This window comes from Pseudochaenichthys georgianus, unplaced genomic scaffold (genome assembly GCF_902827115.2).
Source record: "Pseudochaenichthys georgianus unplaced genomic scaffold, fPseGeo1.2 scaffold_180_arrow_ctg1, whole genome shotgun sequence".
Classification (NCBI taxonomy): Eukaryota; Metazoa; Chordata; class Actinopteri; order Perciformes; family Channichthyidae; genus Pseudochaenichthys; species Pseudochaenichthys georgianus.
Genome location: NW_027262575.1, coordinates 1,253,336 through 1,276,881, shown reverse-complemented (window position 1 = coordinate 1,276,881; position 23,546 = coordinate 1,253,336). Strand labels below are relative to the sequence as shown.

Here is a 23,546-nt window from a genome sequence, read left to right as displayed (position 1 = left end):
CAGAGATTTTGGATTCCTGCTGCAAATTCAGCAGTAAGAAAAATCCTGTCTAGGTGTGTGACATGCAAAAGATTACAGGCAAAGAGTCACGGACAAAAGATGGCAGATTTACCTTCAGACAGACTGCTTCCAAACAAACCACCCTTCACCAATGTAGGTGTGGATTATTTTGGGCCTATAGAGGTCAAAAGAGGTTGCAGCATCGTTAAAAGATATGGAGTATTGTTTACATGTATGACTACCCGAGCCATACACCTAGAGGTTGCTCACACACTTGACACAGACTCCTGTATAAATGCTCTGCGTCGCTTCATGTGCAGAAGGGGCCAAGTGTCGCTTATGAGATCCGACAACGGCACCAACCTAGTCAGCACAGACAAAGAATTACGGGCAGCTATGCAGCAGTGGAATCAAGCCAAAATGCAGGAAGCTCTTGCACAGAAAGGAATCCAGTGGATTGTCAACCCTCCTGCTGGACCTCACTTCGGTGGAGTATGGGAGAGGCAGGTAAAATCCGTAAAGAAGGTCTTAAAGTCTGTCCTTCACGAGCAAACAATTGACGACGAGTGTCTCCAGACTGTGTTGTGTGAAGTTGAGGCCATACTTAATGACAGACCTTTAACCACATCATCTGATGACCCAAATGACATTGAATCGCTGACGCCAAATCATCTGCTGTTATTACAGAAACAGCCATTGCTTCCTCCAGGACTGAGCTGCAAGGATGACTGCTACACACGTCGCAGATGGAAGCAGACGCAGTACATATCAGACCTGTTCTGGAAAAGGTGGGTGCGTGAGTACCTGCCTGACCTACAGGAGCGTCAAAAATGGACTAAAGTGAAGCAGAATCTAGCACCAGGGGACATTGTCATGATCCTGGACGACAACGCCCCTCGGAACTCGTGGCTTCTGGGAAGAGTCGTGCAGACCATCACAGACTCTAAAAGGACTGGTTCGTAGAGTACTGGTTAAAACAAAATCCAGTACTTTGGAGAGGCCTGTGGAAAGACTTTGCCTCATTTGTGAATAGGACACTTGATTTTGCCTTTAAATATATATATACGTATTTTATGTACATTTTTTTATATATTTAGTTTGTTTATTGAAAACCTATGTCAAGGGGTGTAGGTGAATTCCTTCCCCAAAAGTAAATGCAAACGTTGTTTGTTAGGAGTATAATTGAGCTATTATTAGCCATATATTTGTTTGGAAATGACTCTTGTTATTATCATTAATTATAAGTCTTCCCGCCTTATAATTAGGGGCCGGAATTGTAAGAGCCATTTAGGCACATTTATTTTGGTAATTAATTATGGTTTTGTGAGCCAATTGAATATTCTTTAATTTAACTTAAATGAGCTGATTAACTATGAATTATTATTATACTGTTTTTGTAACGTGTCATCTTGCTTATGGACAGCTCTAGTTTATGTGTTGTTATTATTTATACAAAGCAATAGTAGGGGCATGCTCAGGTATAAATGACGCTGCCTGCATGACACAGCAGGAAGTCTAGAGAGGCAGTTGGAAAAAGTTTTTGACCGCACACATCCGTATGACCAATGGATCTTATTTGTTTAAATACCGTGCAAATGTTGCACGTCGGCAGTGGGCCGCCAGCTGATCTATTGAACCTCTCAATAAAGCACCAGAATGGAACGAGCAAGGTATCTGAGTTTTTGAATATACGCGAGTCAATACTCGAGCTCGCCTCCTAGACTAAGTGGCCTTTGAACATGGATTTCTTTGGACAATTGGCCACTACACTAGCTATTCACACGTTTTAACTTCTGATGTGAACCATGCCTCGCAAAACAAAATATATCGGAAGACCTACGAGGAAGACATTTTGATTTCACCAAAAGTTAGGGATGCAATGTTAGGAGTACGAGTACATGAGGACAGTATCGGCCTGATACCCGTTAATGGGATCGGTATCGTTGCATCCCAAATAAAACACAGAGGGTTACAAATGAATATCAAAGAGTTGAGATATTGATGAAGATGCAGGTTATGTATAATGGGTTACATTGTTAACCCTTGGTTGTGCAGCCTGATGGCTACCGTCACAAAAGATTGTCCGAGGCGCTTAGTGCTGTGCCGAGGAGGGATGAGTCCGAGGCTCCTCATCTTCACTAGCTCTGAATGGAGGGATGAGTCCGAGGCTCTTTATCTTCACTAGCTCTGCATGGAGGGATGAGTACGAGGCTCCTCATCTTCACTAGCTCTGCATGGAGGGATGAGTCCGAGGCTCCTCATCTTCACTAGCTCTGAATGGAGGGATGAGTCTGAGGCTCCTCATCTTCACTAGCTCTGCATGGAGGGATGAGTCTGAGGCTCCTCATCTTCACTAGCTCTGAATGGAGGGATGAGTCTGAGGCTCCTCATCTTCACTAGCTCTGCATGGAGGGATGAGTCTGAGGCTCCTCATCTTCACTAGCTCTGCATGGAGGGATGAGTCCGAGGCTCCTCATCTTCACTAGCTCTGAATGGAGGGATGAGTCTGAGGCTCCTCATCTTCACTAGCTCTGCATGGAGAAGTTAGCCCTAACATCATTGTTTTTAAATCTGAAGGACAAAATCTGAGGTCAAGGCATTTTTTTCAAAGGATTAAAATTGTCACTCTTCCGTAACTTTAAAGTCATTCGGAGGGGGGGGCGTCTCCTCTCCTCTGTGATGAGCTGCTGCTGAAGGGGGGACTCCGCCCCGTGTAGCGGGTGTCTTCAGGATCAGTAAATGAAATCCAACATTCAATGTTCTGGGGAGGACCTTGTTTACCCTGTCTGCACTGTGCTGCTCCTTAAGGCAGGCTGCTGCACCCCCGCTGTCTCACGGAGAGATACCGCAGGTCCGTCCTTCCTGCAGCGATCAGACTCTCCAGAAAAACGCGATTCTGCGATCGCAGAATTTACCGCATAATCAGCAAAATGGAGCAGATTTTTAAAAGGCTGCATATTTATCAAAAGGTAGCATAATCCCTGCATTTTTCCACACAAAGTTGAGAAAAAAAATTAACTCGTCTTGACGTGAAGTAGTGATGATGATGATGATGATGACGCGACGTCATCAGCTCGCGCATCACAGAAGGTAAACAACACCGTAGAGTGAACGTGTGGAGCTCACATGAGAGAGAGAAAACACCAAGATGAAAAAATCGAATCCATCTCATTTACCGACGAACATTTCTGCTAAAGAACGGGCAAAGCAGTATGTCTTCCATGAAAGTGGGGGGAAACTATTCTGCACCCCGTGCAACTGTGTGTTGGAGCATAAGAGAACATCGACGGTGACGACCCACTTTGATTCATTCAAACATTTGAAAATGCTTTCTGCTGCTGCAGACAAGAAAGCCAAACAACTCACGGTCACCGAGGCATCGACCTCCAAAACCCTTTCGAGGGCTACAAGAAACGAGGTGAGTAGCCTACAAGATTGAAGCTGGTCAGATAACGAACAAGTAAATGAAAACAGAATGATGCGGAGAAGTGTGTGTGTGTGTGTGTGATTAAAATAGCCCAATTGCTTTTACAATAAATACACATTGAATGTGTTTAATTGTATAGTAAAGGGGTTTAACGTTAGTGGCAGGTTGTGTGTGAGAGAGAATAAATAAATAAGACATCCCAATATTTATTTTTTCCCGCATATTTAGCAACTTCCCGCAATTTCACCGCATAAAATCACATAAAACCCTGGATTTTTGCCCGTGTTTTTCTGGAGGGTCTAGACTATGTGCAAACTGTGCAATATACACCTTGCTGCTAAATCCTCAGAACTGTTACAGGACGTGTATTTTGTAAATTGTGTCACTTTTTGTTGTCGTTTCTTTTCTTATATTATTTATTTTATAACTTTAATACTTTTGTATGCAAGCTTCTACGTAACATTAAGCGGCCTTTGGCTCTTTTCTGTTGTAACAACGTACATTTCCCCTCTGAAAAGTATCCTGATTGATATGTCCTGCCCCGTGGTCGACCAATCACAACAGAGCCAGCCAGCTAACCATTCAGAGCAGACTGGGCTCTGGTTTCAGACAGAAGGTGAAAAGAGGCAGAATGACAAAAATAAAGACCTTTTTCAACATTAAAGCATGGAGACATGTCCCAGTGAAGACAATATACTAATACCAACCTGAAAATGAACAGAATATGTCATCCTTCTCGTTGTCCTCGGTCTCTGGTTGTAAATGTCTCTCTGGATCTGAGTTCCTGGCTGGTTCTGGTCCTCCACAGTCCTCTCCATCAGCTTCTGTTTCCATGTGTTCAGCTGAGCTGCTGGCTGGAGGCTCTGCCTCTCTGATCTCCTCACTTTGAGTTTGATGAAGCTGTGAGGACTGACGACCAACACACTTATGGCTTTTGACCTGATGCCTCCAGGTGAAACTTTTGTCACAAACACTGCAGCTGAATGGTTTCTCTCCTGTGTGGATTCTAAAGTGGTCCTTTAAACTTCCTCTCACTGCAAAATATTTCTTACAAATTGAGCAGCTGAATTGTTTCTCTCCTGAATTACGTCTTGAATCACTGACAGAGTCTTGTTTATTTATCTGAGAGTTTGAAACTGGTTCTCTGGTCTCCTTCCAATCAGCACTGTCTTCAGTGTCAGGTTCAGAAGAGTCTCCAGGGTTGTCCTCAGTCTCTGGTTGTAAATGTCTCTCTGGATCTGAGCTCCTTGCTGGTTCTGGTCCTCCACAGTCCTCTCCACCAGCTTCTGTTTCCAGGTGTTCAGTTTGTCTTTGATGAAGCTGAGAGGACTGAGGTTTCTCTTCATCATCTTCACTCTTCACAGGGACAGGAGTGAATGTGGACTTGATGATATCAGCCTCCTCCAGCCATTGAAGCTGCTCTCCCTCCTGACTGATCCAGAGTTCCTCCTGCTCCTCTTTAATGTGTGGGGGGGGCTCTGGGTCCTCCTGGTCCAGACTGGAGCTCCACTTCTGCTGCTCAGGGGGAACCTCTTCTTTAACCACCACCAGCTGCTGGACGTCTGCAGGAAACAGGAAACATACACAGAGACGTTAGAGAATAGCTGTTGCGTCATCGCTCAAAGCCCCGTTTTGAACCCCTTATTTTTATATTCCTAATTAATATCATAAATACCTATGGTTAGTATCTCTTTGCATTTATGCACCAACAACTATCGCAGAGAAAGATAAGTGTAATTATAATGTGAGTGGTTTGGTACCCCTAAAGTCACATGTGGATACAGCTTGGGACTCGGATTGCCTTTAGTGTTTTTAAGGCAGCTCTAAATAGAGATATGAATGATTTAGAAGAGTAACTAGAGCTGTCAGTCAAATGAAGTGCAGTCATTGCCTTACCCCCCATTACACTCAACGAGGTCCGGCCCTCTGAATTTTTTCTGAGGTGTATGTAATAAAATAAAACACTGAAATGAACAGGGCTCTATTAGACCAAGTCCTTTCTTACTTTTGAATATGTCATCCTTGTCGTTGTCCTCGGTCTCTGGTTGTAAATGTCTCTCTGGATCTGAGTTCCTGGCTGGTTCTGGTCCTCCACAGTCCTCTCCATCAGCTTCTGTTTCCATGTGTTCAGCTGAGCTGCTGGCTGGAGGCTCTGCCTCTCTGTTCTCCTCAGTTTGATGAAGCTGTGAGGACTGACGACCAACACACTTATGGGTTTTGACCAGATTACCCCGGATAAATCTTTTATCACAAATACTACAATGGAATGGTTTCTCTCCTGTGTGGATTCTCATGTGTCTCTTTAAATCTCCTTCATGCGTTATAGACTTCTCACAGACTGAGCAGCTGAATGGTTTCTCTCCTGTGTGGATTCTCATGTGTCTATTTAAAGCTACTTTCTGTCTAAAACAATTGTTACAAACTGAGCAGCTGAATGGTTTCTCACCTGTGTGGATTTTCATGTGTGTCTGTAAACTTGATTTCTGTGTAAAATAATTGTTGCAAACTGAGCAGCTGAATGTTTTCCCTCCTGTGTGTGTTCTCATGTGTCTCTTTAATTCTCCTTTATGTGTTATAGACTTCTCACAGATTGAGCAGCTGAATGGTTTCTCTCCTGTGTGGATTCTCATGTGTGTCTGTAAATTTCCTTTCTGTGTAAAATAATTGTCACAGACTGAGCAGCTGAATGGTTTCTCACCAGTGTGGATTTTCATGTGTGTCTGTAAACTTGATTTTTGTGTAAAAGAATTGTTACAAACTGAGCAGCTGAATGGTTTCCCTCTAGTGTGGGTGCTCATGGGTCTATTCAGATGTATCTTGCTGCAATTTTCTTTCCCGCACTGAGAGCATCTAAAGCGTTTCTCTCTAGCACTATGTCTTGAATCACTGACAGGGTCTTGTTTATTTTTCGCAGACTTTGGAGCTGACACAGGTTCTCTGGGTTCCTTCGAATCTTCACTGTCTTCAGTGTCAGGTTCAGAAGACTCTTCGGTGTCAGGTTCAGAAGACTCTTCAGTGTCGTCCTCAGTCTCTGGTTGTAAATGTCTCTCTGGATCTGAGTTCCTGGCTGGTTCTGGTCCTCCACAGTCCTCTCCATCAGCTTCTGTTTCCAGGTGTTCAGTTTTGTCTTTGATTAAGCTGAGAGGACTGAGGTTTCTCTTCATCATCTTCACTCTTCACAGGGACAGGAGTGAATGTGATATCAGCCTCCTCCAGCCCTTGAAGCTGCTCTCCCTCCTGACTGATCCAGCGTTCCTCCTGCTCCTCTTTAATGTGTGGGGGGGGGCTCTGGGTCCTCTTGGTCCAGACTGGAGCTCCACTCCTGCTGCTCAGGGGGAACCTCTTCTTCAACCACCACCAGCTGCTGGACATCTGCAGGAAACAGGAAACACATATTCAGAGAAACTGTAGAATATTTGAATTTAAAATCTTACCACGATGAACACTTCATTAACTTTGCAGCTCTTATCCATTCCTTACTTTAAATGCTTGCCTATTGTTTTTCTAAGTCCCGCCCACTGTGTGTTTCTGTTGGCTCGATTGTCTGTCAATTACACCTTTTGTCCAGATGCTCTGGAGAGCTTCAGGACAACAGGTGAGTTAGTACTGTAGCTGATCTAAAACATAGTAACAGTGCTTAGTTTGCAAAGGGAGAGCGTGGGGCGAAGTTTCTACTTTTCTGTTTGCAGATATGAGTTGCTACATGTAGGTTTGATAGACCCTCCAGAAAAACGCGGGCAAAAATCCTTGATTATGCGGGCTAAAATCCTTGATTATGCGATCAAACATGCTGGGTTTTATGTGATTTTATGCGGTGAAATTGCGGGGAGTTGCCAAATGTGCGGAAAGTTGCGAAAAAAATAAATATTGGGCTGTCTTATTTATTTATTCTCTCTCACACACACACAACCTGCCACTAACGTTAAACCTCTTTACTATTCAATTAAACACATTCAATGTGTATTTATTGTTTGTACACACACACACACACACACACACACACACACACACACACACACACACACACACACACACACACACACACACACACACACACACACACACACACACACACACACACACACACACACACACACACACACACACACACACACACACACACACCATTCTGTTTTCATTTACTCGTTCGTTATCTGACCAGCTTCAGTCTCGTAGGCGTCTCACCTCGTTTCTTGTAGCCCTCGAAAGGGTTTTGGAGGTCGATGCCTCGGTGAACGTGAGTTGTTTGGCTTTCTTGTCCGCAGCAGCAGAAAGCATTTTCGAATGTTTGAATGAATCAAAGTGGGTCGTCACCGTCGATGTTCTCTTATGCTCCAACACACAGTTGCACGGGGTGCAGAATAGTTTCCCCCCACGTTCGTGCAGGACATCGGGGTACTGCTTTGCCCGGTCTTTAGCAGAAATGTTCGTCGGTAAATGAGATGGATTAGATTTTTTCATCTTGGTGTTTTCTCTCTCGTGTGAGCTCCACACGTTCACTCTACGGTGTTGTTTACCTTCTGTGATGCGCGAGCTGATGACGTCGCGTCAACATCATCACCACTTCACGTCAAGAGGAGTTAACTTTTTTTTTTCTCAACTTTGTGTGGAAAAATGCGGAGATTATGCGGCCTTTTGATAAATATGCGGCCTTTTAAAAATCTGCGCCATTTTGCTGATTATGCGGTAAATTCTGCAATCGCAGAATCGCGTTTTTCTGGAGGGTCTTGTTTGAGTAATAAATGGGCAAGACACTTCACCCCAAATTGCTCCTGTGGGGATTGACCACAGTATTGAGTATGTAACAGGGGTAGACATTAAAGGTAAAATGCCACTGGCCCTCCGGGGGCATTTTACCCATACAGCAATATTTTTAGTGGCCCGAGCGGGCAAGTGGAAAGTACGTTATGCTGGCCCGGGGGGTCTAAATAGTGCTTCCGCATTACAATCATGTCAGGTTTTTGGTGGATTTAATTAAGTCTTGGATTGCAAAGTATGAATGTCCTCTAGCAATTTTCAGACGATACATGTGTAAAGTTTGTGAAGGCAGGAGGAAAAAAGCTTCCGCGATCACCGTCTCCGTCCCTCCAAACCCCGCCCCCTCCCTGAAAATAATGAGTGACAGGCTGATAGTGACCCGATAGAAACTTTATTATTCACTTAATCACTGAGATATAATGAAGCTAATTTAATCTCATACATTCATGGGATTTATGTAACAGTAAGACAGAGAATGTGAGTGTGCACCCACATGCAGTATTTTTGTTTGTATATGCTATTGTAAATACTCCTGTTGTCTGCTGTGTTCAGACTCAAGTCCTGTGTGTGATGCCTCATTCAGGACATTCAGTGTCCTTTTTTTAACAGAAGACTGTTGCTAGAAGCTGCAGCTAGACTGCAGAAGCATTAGTTTTTTGTTTTTGAGGATGGAACAACTTCACACACAGATATAGGGAGGCTAGACCTATACAATTCATTTATTTTGATTTATAAATTAATGTCAAGACATTGATGTTATTGATTCCTGAAGCACTTTCTAAATAATAAAAAGAGAGTTCATATGTATTTACTGCATGTATGCATTGATGAAAAATAAGCCATGTGTAGTAATATAGAAAATTGAGGATGCAACGCATTGGTATGAATCGTGATGCATCGGGATATCGAATTGAATCGAAGACAGGATAATCGTAATCGAATCGTGAGACCAGTGAAGATGCACAGCCCTAGTCTCCAGTAGCCTACCAATAAAAAGACCGATAACGTTGGAGCTTAACGGCGTGTAAAACACACGTGATGACGTCACCAACGAATCGACGACTGAATTAGTTGGCAACTAATTTGGTCGTCGATTTTAATCGATTAAGTCGATTAGTTGTTGCACCCCGAGTTCAGATGTATGCTTGAGTGCAGGAAAATGTAGCACAGTGACAATTTTGTCAACTAAACATCATAAAAAAATACATACTTGAGTAAACTGGACATTATAATCTCCGCACATGAACTCTATATTTGCCTCCGCCATGGTGCCGAAATGAAACGAAATAAACAATATAGGGGTTGCTTCTTCTTTGAACTTCTATGCATACTGCATCTCTCCATAACAAATAAACCATAAACAAATACATAAAGTCGTGTTCACTGCAGCGATCTATTTTACACACTATACTATATGAAAGCGTGGTGATATACAGTGCCGTTTTCTCCTGGAGACCAAGGGAAGACAGGCTTCTTTGATTTTTTAATTTTAGGAAATTATTAAGAGAATGTAATTTTAACAAAGAAGTTATTATAATGGGCGATTTTATCATCAACTGGGAGGATAAATCTATTAGAAAGAATCTTAAACAGATAACCGATAACTTTGACCTTGTGCAACTGATCAATGGACCTACAAGAATCACTAATTCCACAAGGACACAAATTGATCTAATTTTTAGTAACAAACCAGAGAGAATTTTTAAATCTTTTAATATGTTAACTGGTCTCTCTGACCACAATATGATTCTAATCGCCAGGAACCTAACCAAGAGGCGATTTAGCCCTTCATTCAAGAAAAATGATTCTTTTGGAATTCCCAAAAACAAATATGAGACCTTTATAAATGCGACAGTAACATTTTCTCAAAAATATTAGAGAACACTATCAGAGATTTCAATTGCAAATTCAAGCAGAAAAATAAGAAAATAACTGTCCCTTAAAATAAATAACGATATTTTAAAACTGATGAAAGAACATGATCTAGTCCTAAAAAAAATCAATCAAAACTAAACTAAGACATGACAGGCATCACTTTGCTATGCTGAGGAACAAAGTCATTAAGAAATTACGGAAGGCTAAGGCAGACTTCTTCTTGACTATAATAGACAAGGCAGGGGGTCATTCTAAAATGATCTGGAAACAGTTCAAACTATTCACTGGAAATAAATGTAAGGAAAGAAAACAGCTTGAACTTAAAGTCATGCAGCTGACATAGCTGAAGTTTTAAACCACTACTTCATCGATTCTGTTGCAACCATTGCAGTGTTTCTCACCTGACTGCACACATTTTTGTTATGTTAATACAATTGAGCCGGCTTTCAGCATAAGCAATATCACTGAATCTGAAGTTATAAAAGTGATTGGATCACTTAAAGCATCGAGAACAAAGGATATACTTGGCATGGACATGGTTATGCTAAAAGATCTCAGCACAACACTTTCTAATCCTATTGCCAAAATGATTAACCTCCCCTTCAGTCAGGGAATGTTTCCAAGTGTTTGGAAGCCTGCTATAGTTACCCCAATATTTAAAAGTGGAGACTCCATGTCTTCCTGTAACTACAGGCCAATTCGTATCCTTCCTCCAGTGTCAAAGGTTGCTGAGAAACTTGTGTCTGAGCAAATCATTGACCATTTAAACACTAGTACATTTTCTCTGCCTCCAATGCAATTTGGCTTTAGTTCAAAATACTCAGAGACCGCCAACTGTCTTTTCACAGAACAAATCAAATCAAAAATGGATAAAGGTGGTGTCGTAGGAGCTGTGTTTCTTGACCTAAAAAAGGCTTGTGACACTGTTAATCATAAAATACTCATATCTAAGCTTTCCAGTTTTAACTTTTCTTCACAAACAGATGGTTAGAATCATATCTGTTTAACCGATCTCAGTATGTGAGAGTTCAAAATCATGAATCTGCTGACCTTCTATTTTCGCTCTCTATAAATGATTAACCATCTGTATGTCCTGACACAAACATCCAAATGTATGCAGATGACACTGTAATACATGTACATGGAAGCAATATGACACAAGTGGCTAATGAACTGACAAACACCATGGTTCATGTAACAACTTGGTTGGAACACTGCTGTTTGCAACTAAATATTTGTAAAACAGTATGCATCTTCTTCACCAAAACAAAGTCCTCTTGTGTTGCGCCAGATATTTTTGTGTCAGGGGAGAGGCTGCAAGTGGTGTCACAATACAAGTACCTTGGAGTCGACACTCAATTTCAAGGCTCAGGTTAATAAAATATGTAATAGGGTCAAATTCAGTCTGTCGAATTTTAGGTTCACCAGAGATTACATGTCAATTGAGGCATCTCTGATGTACACACTCTATGGTTCTCTCACACGTCACCTACTGTTTAACTACCTGGTCACATGCCAGTACAACAACATTAAAACCACTGGAGTCATTGTACAAACAAACACTCAAAATACTGGACAAAAAAAAAAATCAGTTTTTTCGCATCACGGCCCAATACTCAAAAGATACAACTTGCTAAGCTGGAAAACCTTATTAAACACATGCTTGCCTTTTTTACAAGATTGTCAACGGCCTTACCTCACCTCCTCTTAGACCGTCAGTGCATTATTCCACTCAGAAAAAGTTATTTCAGTCAGTCTTCATTTTCTGTTAAAGCTGCTCAGCAATGGAACTCAATCCCACCTCCAATCAGAGACCAGACCACATTCACTTTATTTAAATCAAAACATGGTTAGTGAGGAATCAGCTCTGCCAACACTGACCCAATCTTCTGCTCCTTACAACCCACTGCACTGTCCCTGTTGAATAAATGAATACATAAAATATAAATGGATGTCATGCTGGTCTATGCTGGTGAACAGTGGCGGCGCTAGGGTATGGCTGGGGTAGGCTACAGCCATACCAAGAAATGTCTCAGCCCCACCATGAAAAATGATGTTAAAGTAAGCAAAATAAAGTCCGCCAACTCGTGGAGTAAATTGCACAGACAGCAGTTAGTAAGATTGAGTTCAGCCACTTGTCTGGAAATACCGAAGACTAGAAACGGTTTTGAAAACTTTTGTCACGTAGTGATCGTCTTCTCAATAGAACATCTTTGATGATGTCTTCTGGCCAATCAGAATCACGATAACGGCGTGGTGTTGTTGCAGGAAGTCCCGGAGAATACTTTTGCTGTAGTACATCTCTATATACATCGATACAACATTACGTGTTGATAGAAATCAACACGTAATGAAATAAGACCCACCGGTTTGAGGATTGATAGGTGTGTGGGCTGTCTTTCATTTCGACACACAGAACAATGGGGGCTATCCACCCTTATGTAAAGTAATTCACAGCCTCTTCCCTCTTCGAGGAGCAGCAGGTTCCGCTTTCAGAACAGAGTAACAAAAAACTAAAATGGCATTAATTTTTCTTCTCAAGAGAGTACCAGAATGTGTATTTTACGTTAGTATTTAAAAAAAACTCCTGGGGGAGAATCCCCCCAGACCCCCCTGCAGGGGTTGGGTTTTCAGCATGTCAACTCTTTCCCCTGTGGGGAAATTGCAGGATTGGCTCCAGGTCGTCCTTTTTATTTACTACAAGACAAATGTGTCTTTTTATTTCATACAGTTCAATTTGGATTGAGACCGGGAAATAATCTAAACCTCACGCGTGGCGTTTCACTGCCAAGGGGGGCGGGTATGTAATTACATTGCAAATACTGACTTGAGCCCCACCACTGTATGGGTTAGCGCTACCATAGATTACCCAACACAAATACTCTGGAGCCGCCACTGCAGGTGAAGCTGGTTATGCTGGTCTGCAGCAGTCTTGCTGGCGAAACTGAAACAGACACAGACAGACAGAGAGGGCGGGACACGGCAGTGGTTGAAACAAAGCGGTATGTTTTGACTGGCACTAACGGTCGAGGAGTGAAGATCAGTTGAATATTTCTGTGACTCCGCCCAGCGGCTGCTCTTCTGAGAGGCACCGCTCTGACAGCTCTGACTACTGGGAAACGCGCTAAAAGTCCTTCTGGAGGGTAGCAACACTACACAATTTCACCAATTCTGAGAGTAAAAGCTTTCTCGAAGGTTCGTTTTGCTTTCTTACAACGTTAAGTTAATGTTAACTTAACCTTACTTTTGCTAGGAGGCTAGCTGCCTTAGCTAACAACAGTTAGCAGCTAACATTTTCTGCAGTTTGTGTTTCACCTGAAAAACGTGATGCAGTTATAAGTTTTAAGTTAACTTAACGTTATCTTACAAGTTGAGTTACGTTTTGTTTAAAATCGTCAATGTAATGCCATTAGAGGTGTGGTGTTGAACATGAAGTTAGCTAACTGTAGCTCTCTACCAAAGGTTAGCATGTTAAGCTGTACGTTCTGTGGCAGCTAGCTTAACACAAAGAGGGTTTTTGTGCTTCATTGTAAACTTTTCTTACAAATGTGTGTTAATCTACCTGACTTTGTGGGGACAGTTTTTTTCCTACTCAATGATACAGACCATTGTTGAGGAGATGTAAAACATACATATACTTTGAGTAATGTTACTTTGCTGCTAAAAAAATGAAACATTATCAGATGAGGACATCACCAAAGTGTGTGAGTCTGTCAGGGTTTGATCTAACCCTATGTACACACTGCTCTGGTATGAATTAAAAATATAATTGTAAAATCTAAGTCTCGCTCTTGTCATCGTTCAGGCTTTGCATTTGAACTCCTATGACTGGTTGCGGACTTCCTGGCCTTCCTGACATCCAGGAAAAAAATGTTTATAACTATGATTTTTTGGGGAATTTCAGTTTTATTGGACAGTAGAGATCTACTGGAAACAGTGCAGAGGGAGGAGATGATATGCAGCAAAAGGCCCAGCCGGATGGTTGCTGCTCCGTGTGGAACGTGTTCTTTCAGGTAAAGCACTTTGGTACCCAGTTATTTGTGGTATTGAGTTTGAATTTAGCCTTTGGAATGTAATTTCCAACAGTGCATTGTAAAGACTGAAGAAACAGGCTCAGGTTAAAGCTTGACATGATTTGGTCTTTTACTTAAGAGGATGTTTGTCCTCCTGTCTTCTCTTATTTCCTTATCTTTCTTTCAGGTGTAACGTCGACCAATGGTTGTACATGACACCACCTCTTTGCTGTCCTACTAGTCAACCCTCCTGATCAGAGCCTTTCCTAAATAGTGCCAAGTTGTTTTACAGTTCAGCGTACGTTAATTTAGCAACTTACTGCTGTTGAATAAACCCTATATATACACATCTATCAGCAATCAATAAAACAAATCATCCAACACAAAATAGAAGAAATCTGGACCTATTCTATTTCTTTTTATTCCACAGCATCTATCGGGACTGCTCATTGATGTCATCAAGAGCCATTGAGTCTACCTGTTGTAGTCGGCCTCTCAGAATGTTTAGCATTTCTTTGTCTCTTAACATTCCTATTATCTTTTGTTTTTCTATTGTTGATATTGTTTTTTTCTTTATTTTTGTTGTGAGAATCACTTTGCAATTGTGTAAGTGCTATATAAATAGTAGGGCTGTCAAGTTAACGCATTAATAACGCGTTAACGCAAAAAAACACACACAAGCACACACATATTGTATTATTGTATGAGAGAGGTTCCAGGTTGTTGTGTTTAATATTCATGAGAATATTTGTCATTGTTCAAATGATAATAAACATTGGCATAAAGCATATTTGTCCACTCACATGTTGATAAGAGTATTAAAAACTTGAAAAATATTCCTCTACGGTACATTTAGAACAGATCAAAAATGTGCGATTATTTTGCGATTAACTATGGACAATCATGCGATTAAATATTTTAATCGACTGACAGCCCTAATAAATAGTTATACTAATATTATTGTTGTTACGATCATTACTATTATTAATAATGTCTTCTATGTTTTCTTTATTTATCGCTCTAGAAAGGTTCAAAAAGTTCCCTGTACACGGAACCATGCCTGCCCTCTGTTCCACATGTCTTTAGTCCGTTCTGGACCCCATGACTCGGACACTAGTTCTACCAAGGCTCCTTAGAGGTAAGCAGTGGTAGGAGAGTGGAGTTCTCTTTGTATGTAGGCTGCAAGTCGACAAGAATAGATTACAAATCGCTTACAAACTGGTTCAGACAAGAGGCACCATGTGTTACACAGGTGTGGCGCTGATATAGTTTATATAATATGCGGCTGAACTATAAAATTAAATTATTTCCGGTGCAGAGACAAACACTCGAGGTGGATGTATAAAGTACATACTGGTGGTAATAAAATATAGCGTATATCCCTCAATTTAAAAGGTGTAAAGCAATATATCTATCATACTGTAGATCCTACACATCCACTGGAGGTAGATTCTGAAAGTAAATATACACTTCTCCCTAGAAATGTAATCATAAAGCATTATTATGGCCAAACTATCCTACAATTTAGGATTTTCCACTGAAAAAAGTGTTGGATTCAAGATTCAAGGGTTTTATCATCATATGCTCAGCAGCTACAGTGTAGAAATGTCAATGAAATTCTTCTGACCTGAGCTCCTCCAACAATACAACATATATAATAAAATACAAAAATAAAAAGTAGTGGAGAAATGTTTATATACATGTAATATAATATGATATTTACAAGAACAGAATATGAAATTAAATACGGTGTATTGCGTGGATAATAGACCCAATCACAGTGAATGTTCAAAACTACATTTGATAAATGTTTCTTTTTCATCTCACAGTGCACATATTAAATAATTATAACACAAAGCTAAAAGTTAATCTGTTTTCCTTTCTCTTTTCAAGAGTGCTTCAGAGGATGGCTGAAGTCACAAAACGTGGAGAAGACCGAGAGGGAGAAGTTGGCCGGTTACTACATTTCACAACAATACAGGACCTTGTGAAAAACGGAAAGAAACAATTGAAGAACTGCTTACAAATATGAAGTAATGGGTGTTTTGAAAATGTGTGTTAATGTTCATTGTGTGTCATAAATTATTTTCCTGCTTCTAATCATTTGATGTATGAGTATTTATGTACAGACATTCTATACATTCTGGTACCTTTCTGGTAAGGTAGGTGCTCTGATCTGAAATGATAGATCAGGGTCGGCTCTAGAACAAATCGAATGGGGGGGGAAATCATTTACCAAGGGGGGGCACACACTGCCGTCAACAACCAACACACAAACACCAACGCAACTTCAATTTAAAAAAACATGTTGTAAAGTCTATTGTCTTTCACACACATTGCAGGGGTGTAGTGCTATTGTATAGCGCACCTATGACTTGTGCATACATGCACGGTTGTGGCACGACCACCAAAACAGAAACATATAAGGACAGAGGGTGTCGTTTTCTCTTACTGATATTCTGCATAAACTGTGCTGTTGTATTTGCTGTAAAGTGTCTTTACTGTAGGTTATTTTGTATTATATGTACAGCACTTTGGCTCGACCAAAAATCGTTGAAAAATGTGCTATATTAATAAAACTTGATTTGATATGGACACCATATGAAAAGTGTGCAAATGTATTTAGTATCCTATCCATGTGAACATGTTTTAGGTGGGAGTGGACCTAACCTCCTCTAGGAGGGTCTGGGGGCATGTTCCCCCGGGAAGATTATTTTTAAAATATTGAAGTTAAATGCATCAATCTGGTGCACTTTGAGAGCAAAATGAAGAGATCTATGGATCGCCTACATCTCTCAGCATCCATATGAAACAGAACTGTACACAGATTTACTTTTTCTTTATGGATATTTTACTAATCATTCCCCTTTTAAACTGTATTCTTGTGTTACTGTCCTATAGTATTTCATACCCGTTTTTCATGTATTCTCTCTTTAATAACTATAATGATCATATAAAGGTATTCCTCGAAAATACTTACATAAATGGTGACCAAACCGTTTGAGACCCACTGAGATAACTTACACTAAAGTGAACTATCTAAACACTGAGAGAGTCCTTACCTCACTGAGCTGACGTTATAAGATCCTCTCAGTCTGACAGGAGAGGACTCTCCTCCACCTTGGTGTAGAAACAGCCCTTTATATCCGTTAGCATAGCTAGCTAACCAGATGCTAACAACAACATTCCACGTTACCGCTCGCGCACTCACAAAATGCGCTCATGCCACACACACACAGAGCTTGAATGAAACACAGATACCCATGTACTTGTACTGTACATCATATTATTTTCGATGGCTTTACTGTATAATCAGTATAACAGATCGCCACTGGGCTTTCATCTAAACACACAGCCACGTAATGATAACAAAAAAAAGGTCGGGGGTCATTGGTCAAGCAACACACCAATCAGAGAGCAGCAGTGAGCACACCTCAGGCTGTGTTTTATATTTGTATTCTTTATTTCTGATGTATTTCACACAAAAAACCTTTAGTGGAAACGTTTTCACTTATATGATTAAAAAAAGAAAAAACGGCAAAGTGGCAAGGCTTGCCCACCCTGCGTTGGGGGGGTACAGTGACTCATTTGGGGGGGCATGGCCCGCGGCCGCGAATGACCCCCCATGACGCCGACCCTGTGATAGATGTTCATTGAGCTACTGCAATTGGGTGAGTGTGTTTCATCATCATATATGACCAGCTTAACCATCAAGTAATTCCAGTTAAAGTTCTACTCAAGATCATACCCGTCTGACCAGCTAATGGTGACCAGCTAGACCACTGAGACCAAACCAGCTATCCTGACCAGCTAAAGTGTCCAAACCCCCTCTTAACCAGCAAACTAATCCAACCTAATATTGTTATTAGCTGTTTTTTTCAGCACGTCGTAGTCTGGAGTATTGATTGTACATACAGTACGAGAACAAAACACCCAATACTCACATTTATCCGTTATTAAAGTAAGTTAAACCCGATACTCACGTTTATCAGTTATTCCTCACGTGCTGCTTTCTCTCTGAGACCGGACCGACATTTTGTTTGTTTTCTCTTCACCGGCGCGTATTGCATCCTGGGATATGGTGGGCTCCGAGGAAGAGGACTCTTCGGGAAAAGAAGAAGGCCGCATTCAAACCCGCCCCTCCCCCCTCTCTTCTGTCTGTCCGCAGAATCAGAAGTCCTTTATTGGTCCCACAGAGGGACATTACCATGGTTACAGCAACAGTGAAGATAGATGCTGCTCCCAGACCGTAGTGGAGGAATACAGGGGAGGACTCTCTGCAGTCTTCCCGGACTGAAGCACCAGGCTTCGGCTTCAATAACCCACTCTGAAATGAGGCAGACAGGCAGGCGGTTCCTTGGGAGGCCGCTGTGTTTCCTCAGGACTTTGTTATACAGCTAACTGGAGACAGACTGATCACTGCTGCTACTCCCGCTCTCTTCGACACACACTATGCTCGCTCACTCTCGCTCTACACATGCACGCGCCACGCCTCCCTCTCTCTCTTAAAGGGATAGGCGACCCCACTCTGCATCACCCTGCTGTTATAAGAGAAATAGATACTTTATTGATAAATAGATGCATCACATTCATGATTAGAGTGTTTGTATCAGACCTTAGGTAGAGGCTGTTCAGTAGAGCTGATGTTACTCTTGCTATCCTGAAGGTGGCAGCAGAGGAGGATATATATTGATTTAATCTCTCTAAATATTTATAGAAATAGAAATAAAGCAATGAAGTCAGTCAATAAATAAAATAAGAAATACAATGATGCTGTTTCACATGGAAGTTGGTCACCAAGAAGAAAGGACACAGGGAAAATGCCATTTGAGGGGGGGGGGGTCGCCAACTATTTGATATTTAAAATTATATTTGTAATCCTCTTTTCATACAACTTTATTTATATTTTGAGGACAAGTTTATCCAGAAAAACAAGTGCATGTATTATTTAGATGTTGGATTGTTTATTTCTAGTCTTTTCATTTCTCTACAATGTCTTGTCTTTTTATGCTGCTGCCACGCAAACATGTCCCTCGTTGGGATGAATAAAGTACTTCTTATCTCATCTTAATAACACGCAGGCCTGTTCCTCCTTGACTGCTATTCAGTGCTTTTATTAACATGTGTTGTAGTTTTAGAGGTGAAGGTATAAGCCTCCTAAACTCAGACTTGAAGATACTTTGTCAGATCTTGGCAAGAAGACTGGAAGGCCTGCTGCCGGAAATTATAAAAGAGGATCAAAATGGGTTCATGGTTGGCCGTCAGGGATTTCACAATGTGAGACGGGTTTTGAATATTCTAAATGACCAAAGGGGGCGCCAGATACAGCTCTCTTGGCATTAGACGCTGAGAAAGCTTTTGACAGGGTGGAATGGTCCTATTTGTTTGAACTTCTTGTCCGCTTTGGCTTTGGGGAGAATTTTAGTAATTGGGTAAAACTTTTATACAACGACCCGTATGCAGAAATAATGACCAATAATATCATATCAAAGCCGATAAGGATCGGTAGGGGCTGTAGACAAGGTTGTCCTCTATCCCCCCTTCTTTTCTTAATCGCAATTGAACCATTTGCTGTTGCTGTGAGAGAGCACACAATGATTTCAGGCATTCATGTGAGAGGGTTTGACCATCGAATAGCTCTTTACGCTGATGACGTGATTCTCTTCCTTAGAAATCTGGAGGACTCTATACCGGCTCTTATGGATCTGATTAAAGGGTTCAGCCAAATATCGGGTTACAAAGTAAATAATTCAAAATCCTCCATCATGCTCCTTAACTCGGAGGAAAGGTCTAACCCACCCAAACATGCTGGTCATCTTAGAACAGTAAATACTTTCTCTTACTTGGGTATTCAGATTGTTCCCAAAATGGAAGATAATGTGAACTCTAACTATAATCCGACTATAGCGTCTATTTCCAAATCAGTTGACAGATGGTCAAACCTTCCGATCTCTCTAATGGGTAGAATTAATATACTCAAGATGAATGTTCTCCCCAAGCTGTTCTATTTATTTCAAAACATCCCCCTGCCACCCCCACCAGATCTTTTTCCTAGAATGAAGAACATGTTTAGTAATTGTATCTGGAACAACAGACGCCCCAGGCTCCGTTTGTCTCTATCGTACTTGCCTTATGATGGAGGAGGGTTACGGTTCCCCAACATGATGTGGTACTACTGGGCAGCTCAGCTGAGAACATTGATGTTTTATTACATAGAGGCCTCCGGCGTGGAGGGATGTTGAGTCTTGCTCCTTAAAGCTCCCACTTCCCACTTATCTATATTCTGACAACCCTAAAAACCTTAAAAAAACTACAACTAACCCTATAGTTACAAATATGATTGGTGTCTGGCAGGAGGTTAACACATATATGAACGAACGTTCTTCTCTCTCCTGGTTCAGCCCGATCTGGGGAAATACTCTTTTTGCGCCAGAGAATGCCGATGGGGGTTTTATACTATGGGCTGAAAAGGGGGTGGGACAGTTAAAAGACATGTTTGGAAGTGATAATGGGAAGTTTTTATCATTTGAGGAACTTGTTAGTAAATACGATATCCCTCGTAAACATTTTTTTAAATATTTGCAACTCAGGAGCTTTGTAGGAGCGAACCGGGACCGACTCATGCTGGCCCCTCCTCTGTCTATATTGGAGAAAGTTTTAATTAAAAACCCCTTTGGGAAGGGCATCATATCTGAACTCTATGATCTCCTGCTGGCGTTCTCCTCAGAATCCTCTAACTCTAGACTTAATGACTGGAAAAATGACTTACAGGAAGATCTAACACTGGAACAGTGTAAGGCGGCCCAAACACAGACGGGTAATACGCGTCTAAAGCTTCTGCAATACAAGTGGCTAATGAGAGTGTATATTACACCAGAAAAATTTAATAAATGTAACGCTAATATCCTAGACCAACACATCCTCACTCCCAGGTCGGCCTATGTTGACGTTATGTCAAGTCCCCTGCCGGCTTTTTCCAACGCAAGGGGGGGGGCCTTAGCGTCCATTTTCAACGCAAGGGGGGGGGCCTTATCGTCCATTTTCAACGCAAGGGGGGGGCCCTTAGCGTCAATTTTCAGCTTTCCGGGATGTCCATGTGCTTCTATGGACGCTCATGGAAGCACAGCATTCGTTTGTGTCAACTGCCCTTAAAGGCAATGAAGACACTACAAAAATTAGATTCTGTTGCTCCTTTGAAAAAGAAGAAAATAAAACAACATAGATTAGCTCCATGGCATAATGCCGAAACCCGCAAAATAAAGCAAAAGTCTAGACAACTTGAAAGGATATGGCGTTCCACTAAACTTGAAGAATCTCGTTTAATTTGGCATATTACTCTCAATGAATATAAGAAAGCACTGCGTAAAGCGAGAGCAGCCTACTACTCTTCATTAATAGATGAGAATAAGAATAATGCAAGATTTCTTTTCAGCACTGTAGCCAGGCTGACAGAGAGCCACAGCTCGATTGAGCCTTCTATTCCCTTAGCACTCAGTAGTAATGATTTTATGTGCTTTTTTAACGATAAAATTGTTACTCTTAGAAACAAAATTAATGACCTCTTGCCTTCGACCAGTATAGTGTTATCAACAGCTCCCGGAAACGTAAGTTCTAATATTACACTAGATAGTAAACTAGAATGCTTTTCAGCCATTAACCTTGAACAATTACATTCAATGATTCTCTCTTCTAAACCATCCACGTGTATGTTAGACCCAATTCCAACTAAGCTGTTGAAGGAAGTTTTTCCATTAATTAGCACTTCTTTATTAAATATTATGAATATGTCTTTATTATCAGGCTATGTTCCACAATCATTCAAAGTAGCAGTGATAAAACCGCTTCTTAAAAAGCACAACCTCGATCCAGAGGTTTTAGCCAACTATAGACCTATTTCTAATCTTCCGTTCCTCTCAAAAATTCTTGAGAAAGCGGTCGCAAAACAGCTGTGTGATTACTTAAAAAACAATGATTTATTTGAAGATTTTCAGTCTGGCTTTAGAACACATCATAGCACAGAGACAGCTCTGGTTAAAGTCACAAATGATATTCTAATAGCCTCAGACAAGGGACTTGTCTCTATTCTTGTTTTGCTCGATCTCAGTGCTGCATTTGATACTATCGACCATGATATCCTATTGCAAAGACTAGAGCACTTAGTTGGCATACAGGGAACTGCTTTAGGCTGGTTTAGGTCCTATCTATCTGAACGCTCTCAGTTTGTACGTGTTAACGATGAATCTTCCACGCAAACCAAAGTTAGCCATGGAGTGCCACAGGGCTCAGTGCTCGGACCTATTTTGTTCACATTATATATGCTTCCGTTAGGCAATATTATAAGGAATCATTCTGTAAACTTTCATTGTTATGCGGATGATACTCAACTATATTTATCAATCAAGCCTGATGAAATTAATCATCTAAATAAAATTCAAGACTGCCTTAAGGACTTAAAAACGTGGATGACCTTAAACTTTTTGATGTTAAACACGACCAAAACTGAAGTTATTGTACTTGGCCCGAAGAATCTACGAAACAAATTATCTAAAGACATACTAACTATGGATGGCATTAATTTGGCCTCCAGTGAGACTGTAAGGAATCTTGGTGTTATATTTGATCAGGATTTATCCTTTAACGCCCACATAAAATCAATTTCAAGGACCGCCTACTTCCATCTACGTAACATTGCAAAAATCAGGCATATCTTGCCTCAAAACGATGCAGAGAAACTAGTCCATGCATTTGTTACTTCTAGGCTGGATTATTGTAACTCTTTATTATCAGGGAGTACCAAGAAGTCAATCAAGTCGCTTCAGCTGATTCAAAATGCTGCGGCTCGTGTACTAACCAGAGTTAGGAAAAGGGACCACATTACTCCTGTTCTGGCTGCCTTACACTGGCTCCCTATAGAACACAGGATAGAATTTAAAATTCTTCTTCTCGCCTACAAAGCCCTTAATGGGCAGGCGCCATCTTACCTTAAAGAACTCATTATACCCTACTGTCCTACTAGGGCATTGCGTTCCAAGAATGCAGGGTTGTTGGTTGTTCCTAGAATCTCTAAAAGTACAATGGGAGCCAGAGCCTTTTCTTATCAAGCTCCACATTTGTGGAATCAGCTTCCAGTTTGTGTTCGGGCGGCAGACACCCTATCCGTTTTTAAGAGTGCGCTTAAGACCTTCCTTTTTGATAAAGCTTATAGTTAGGGCTGATTAGATTCAGCCCCTAGTTTTGCTGATATAGGCTTAGTTTGTCGGGGGACATCTTACTTCTTCCTTCTCTCTGTCTATACCCGTGTACACTCATGTTCCGATTAACCCAGCTTCCCCAAATGTCTTTCTTTTTGGTGTCTATATACGCTGGGATCCGGAGTCATGGATGATCCTGCGGTCCTGTGTCCTGGATCGCGAGCGCTGGATCTTGAGTCGTGGCTGTGGTCCTGGATCATAGGTCCTGGATGGATATCCTCG

At 41.3% G+C, this 23,546-nt stretch overlaps 1 protein-coding gene across 2 annotated transcripts in view; it reads right to left on the bottom strand.

Moving 5' to 3' along the window:
* The window catches only part of LOC117441578 (zinc finger protein 271-like), a 47,420-nt gene that overhangs the window by 3,919 nt on the left and 19,955 nt on the right, over positions 1–23,546 (bottom strand). Inside the window, exons 1-3 of one of the 2 annotated variants that reach the window (XM_071202241.1) lie at positions 18,057–18,526; positions 5,433–6,799; positions 4,135–4,989 (exon numbers count right to left, since the gene is read on the bottom strand). In XM_071202241.1, coding sequence (XP_071058342.1) covers positions 4,135–4,989; positions 5,433–6,594 — 2,017 coding nt within the window. In that variant the 5' untranslated portion in view covers positions 6,595–6,799; positions 18,057–18,526. Of the gene's footprint in view, positions 1–4,134; positions 4,990–5,432; positions 6,800–18,056; positions 18,527–23,546 lie in introns of those variants that run through there. The other variant, XM_071202242.1, reaches the window with a different exon arrangement.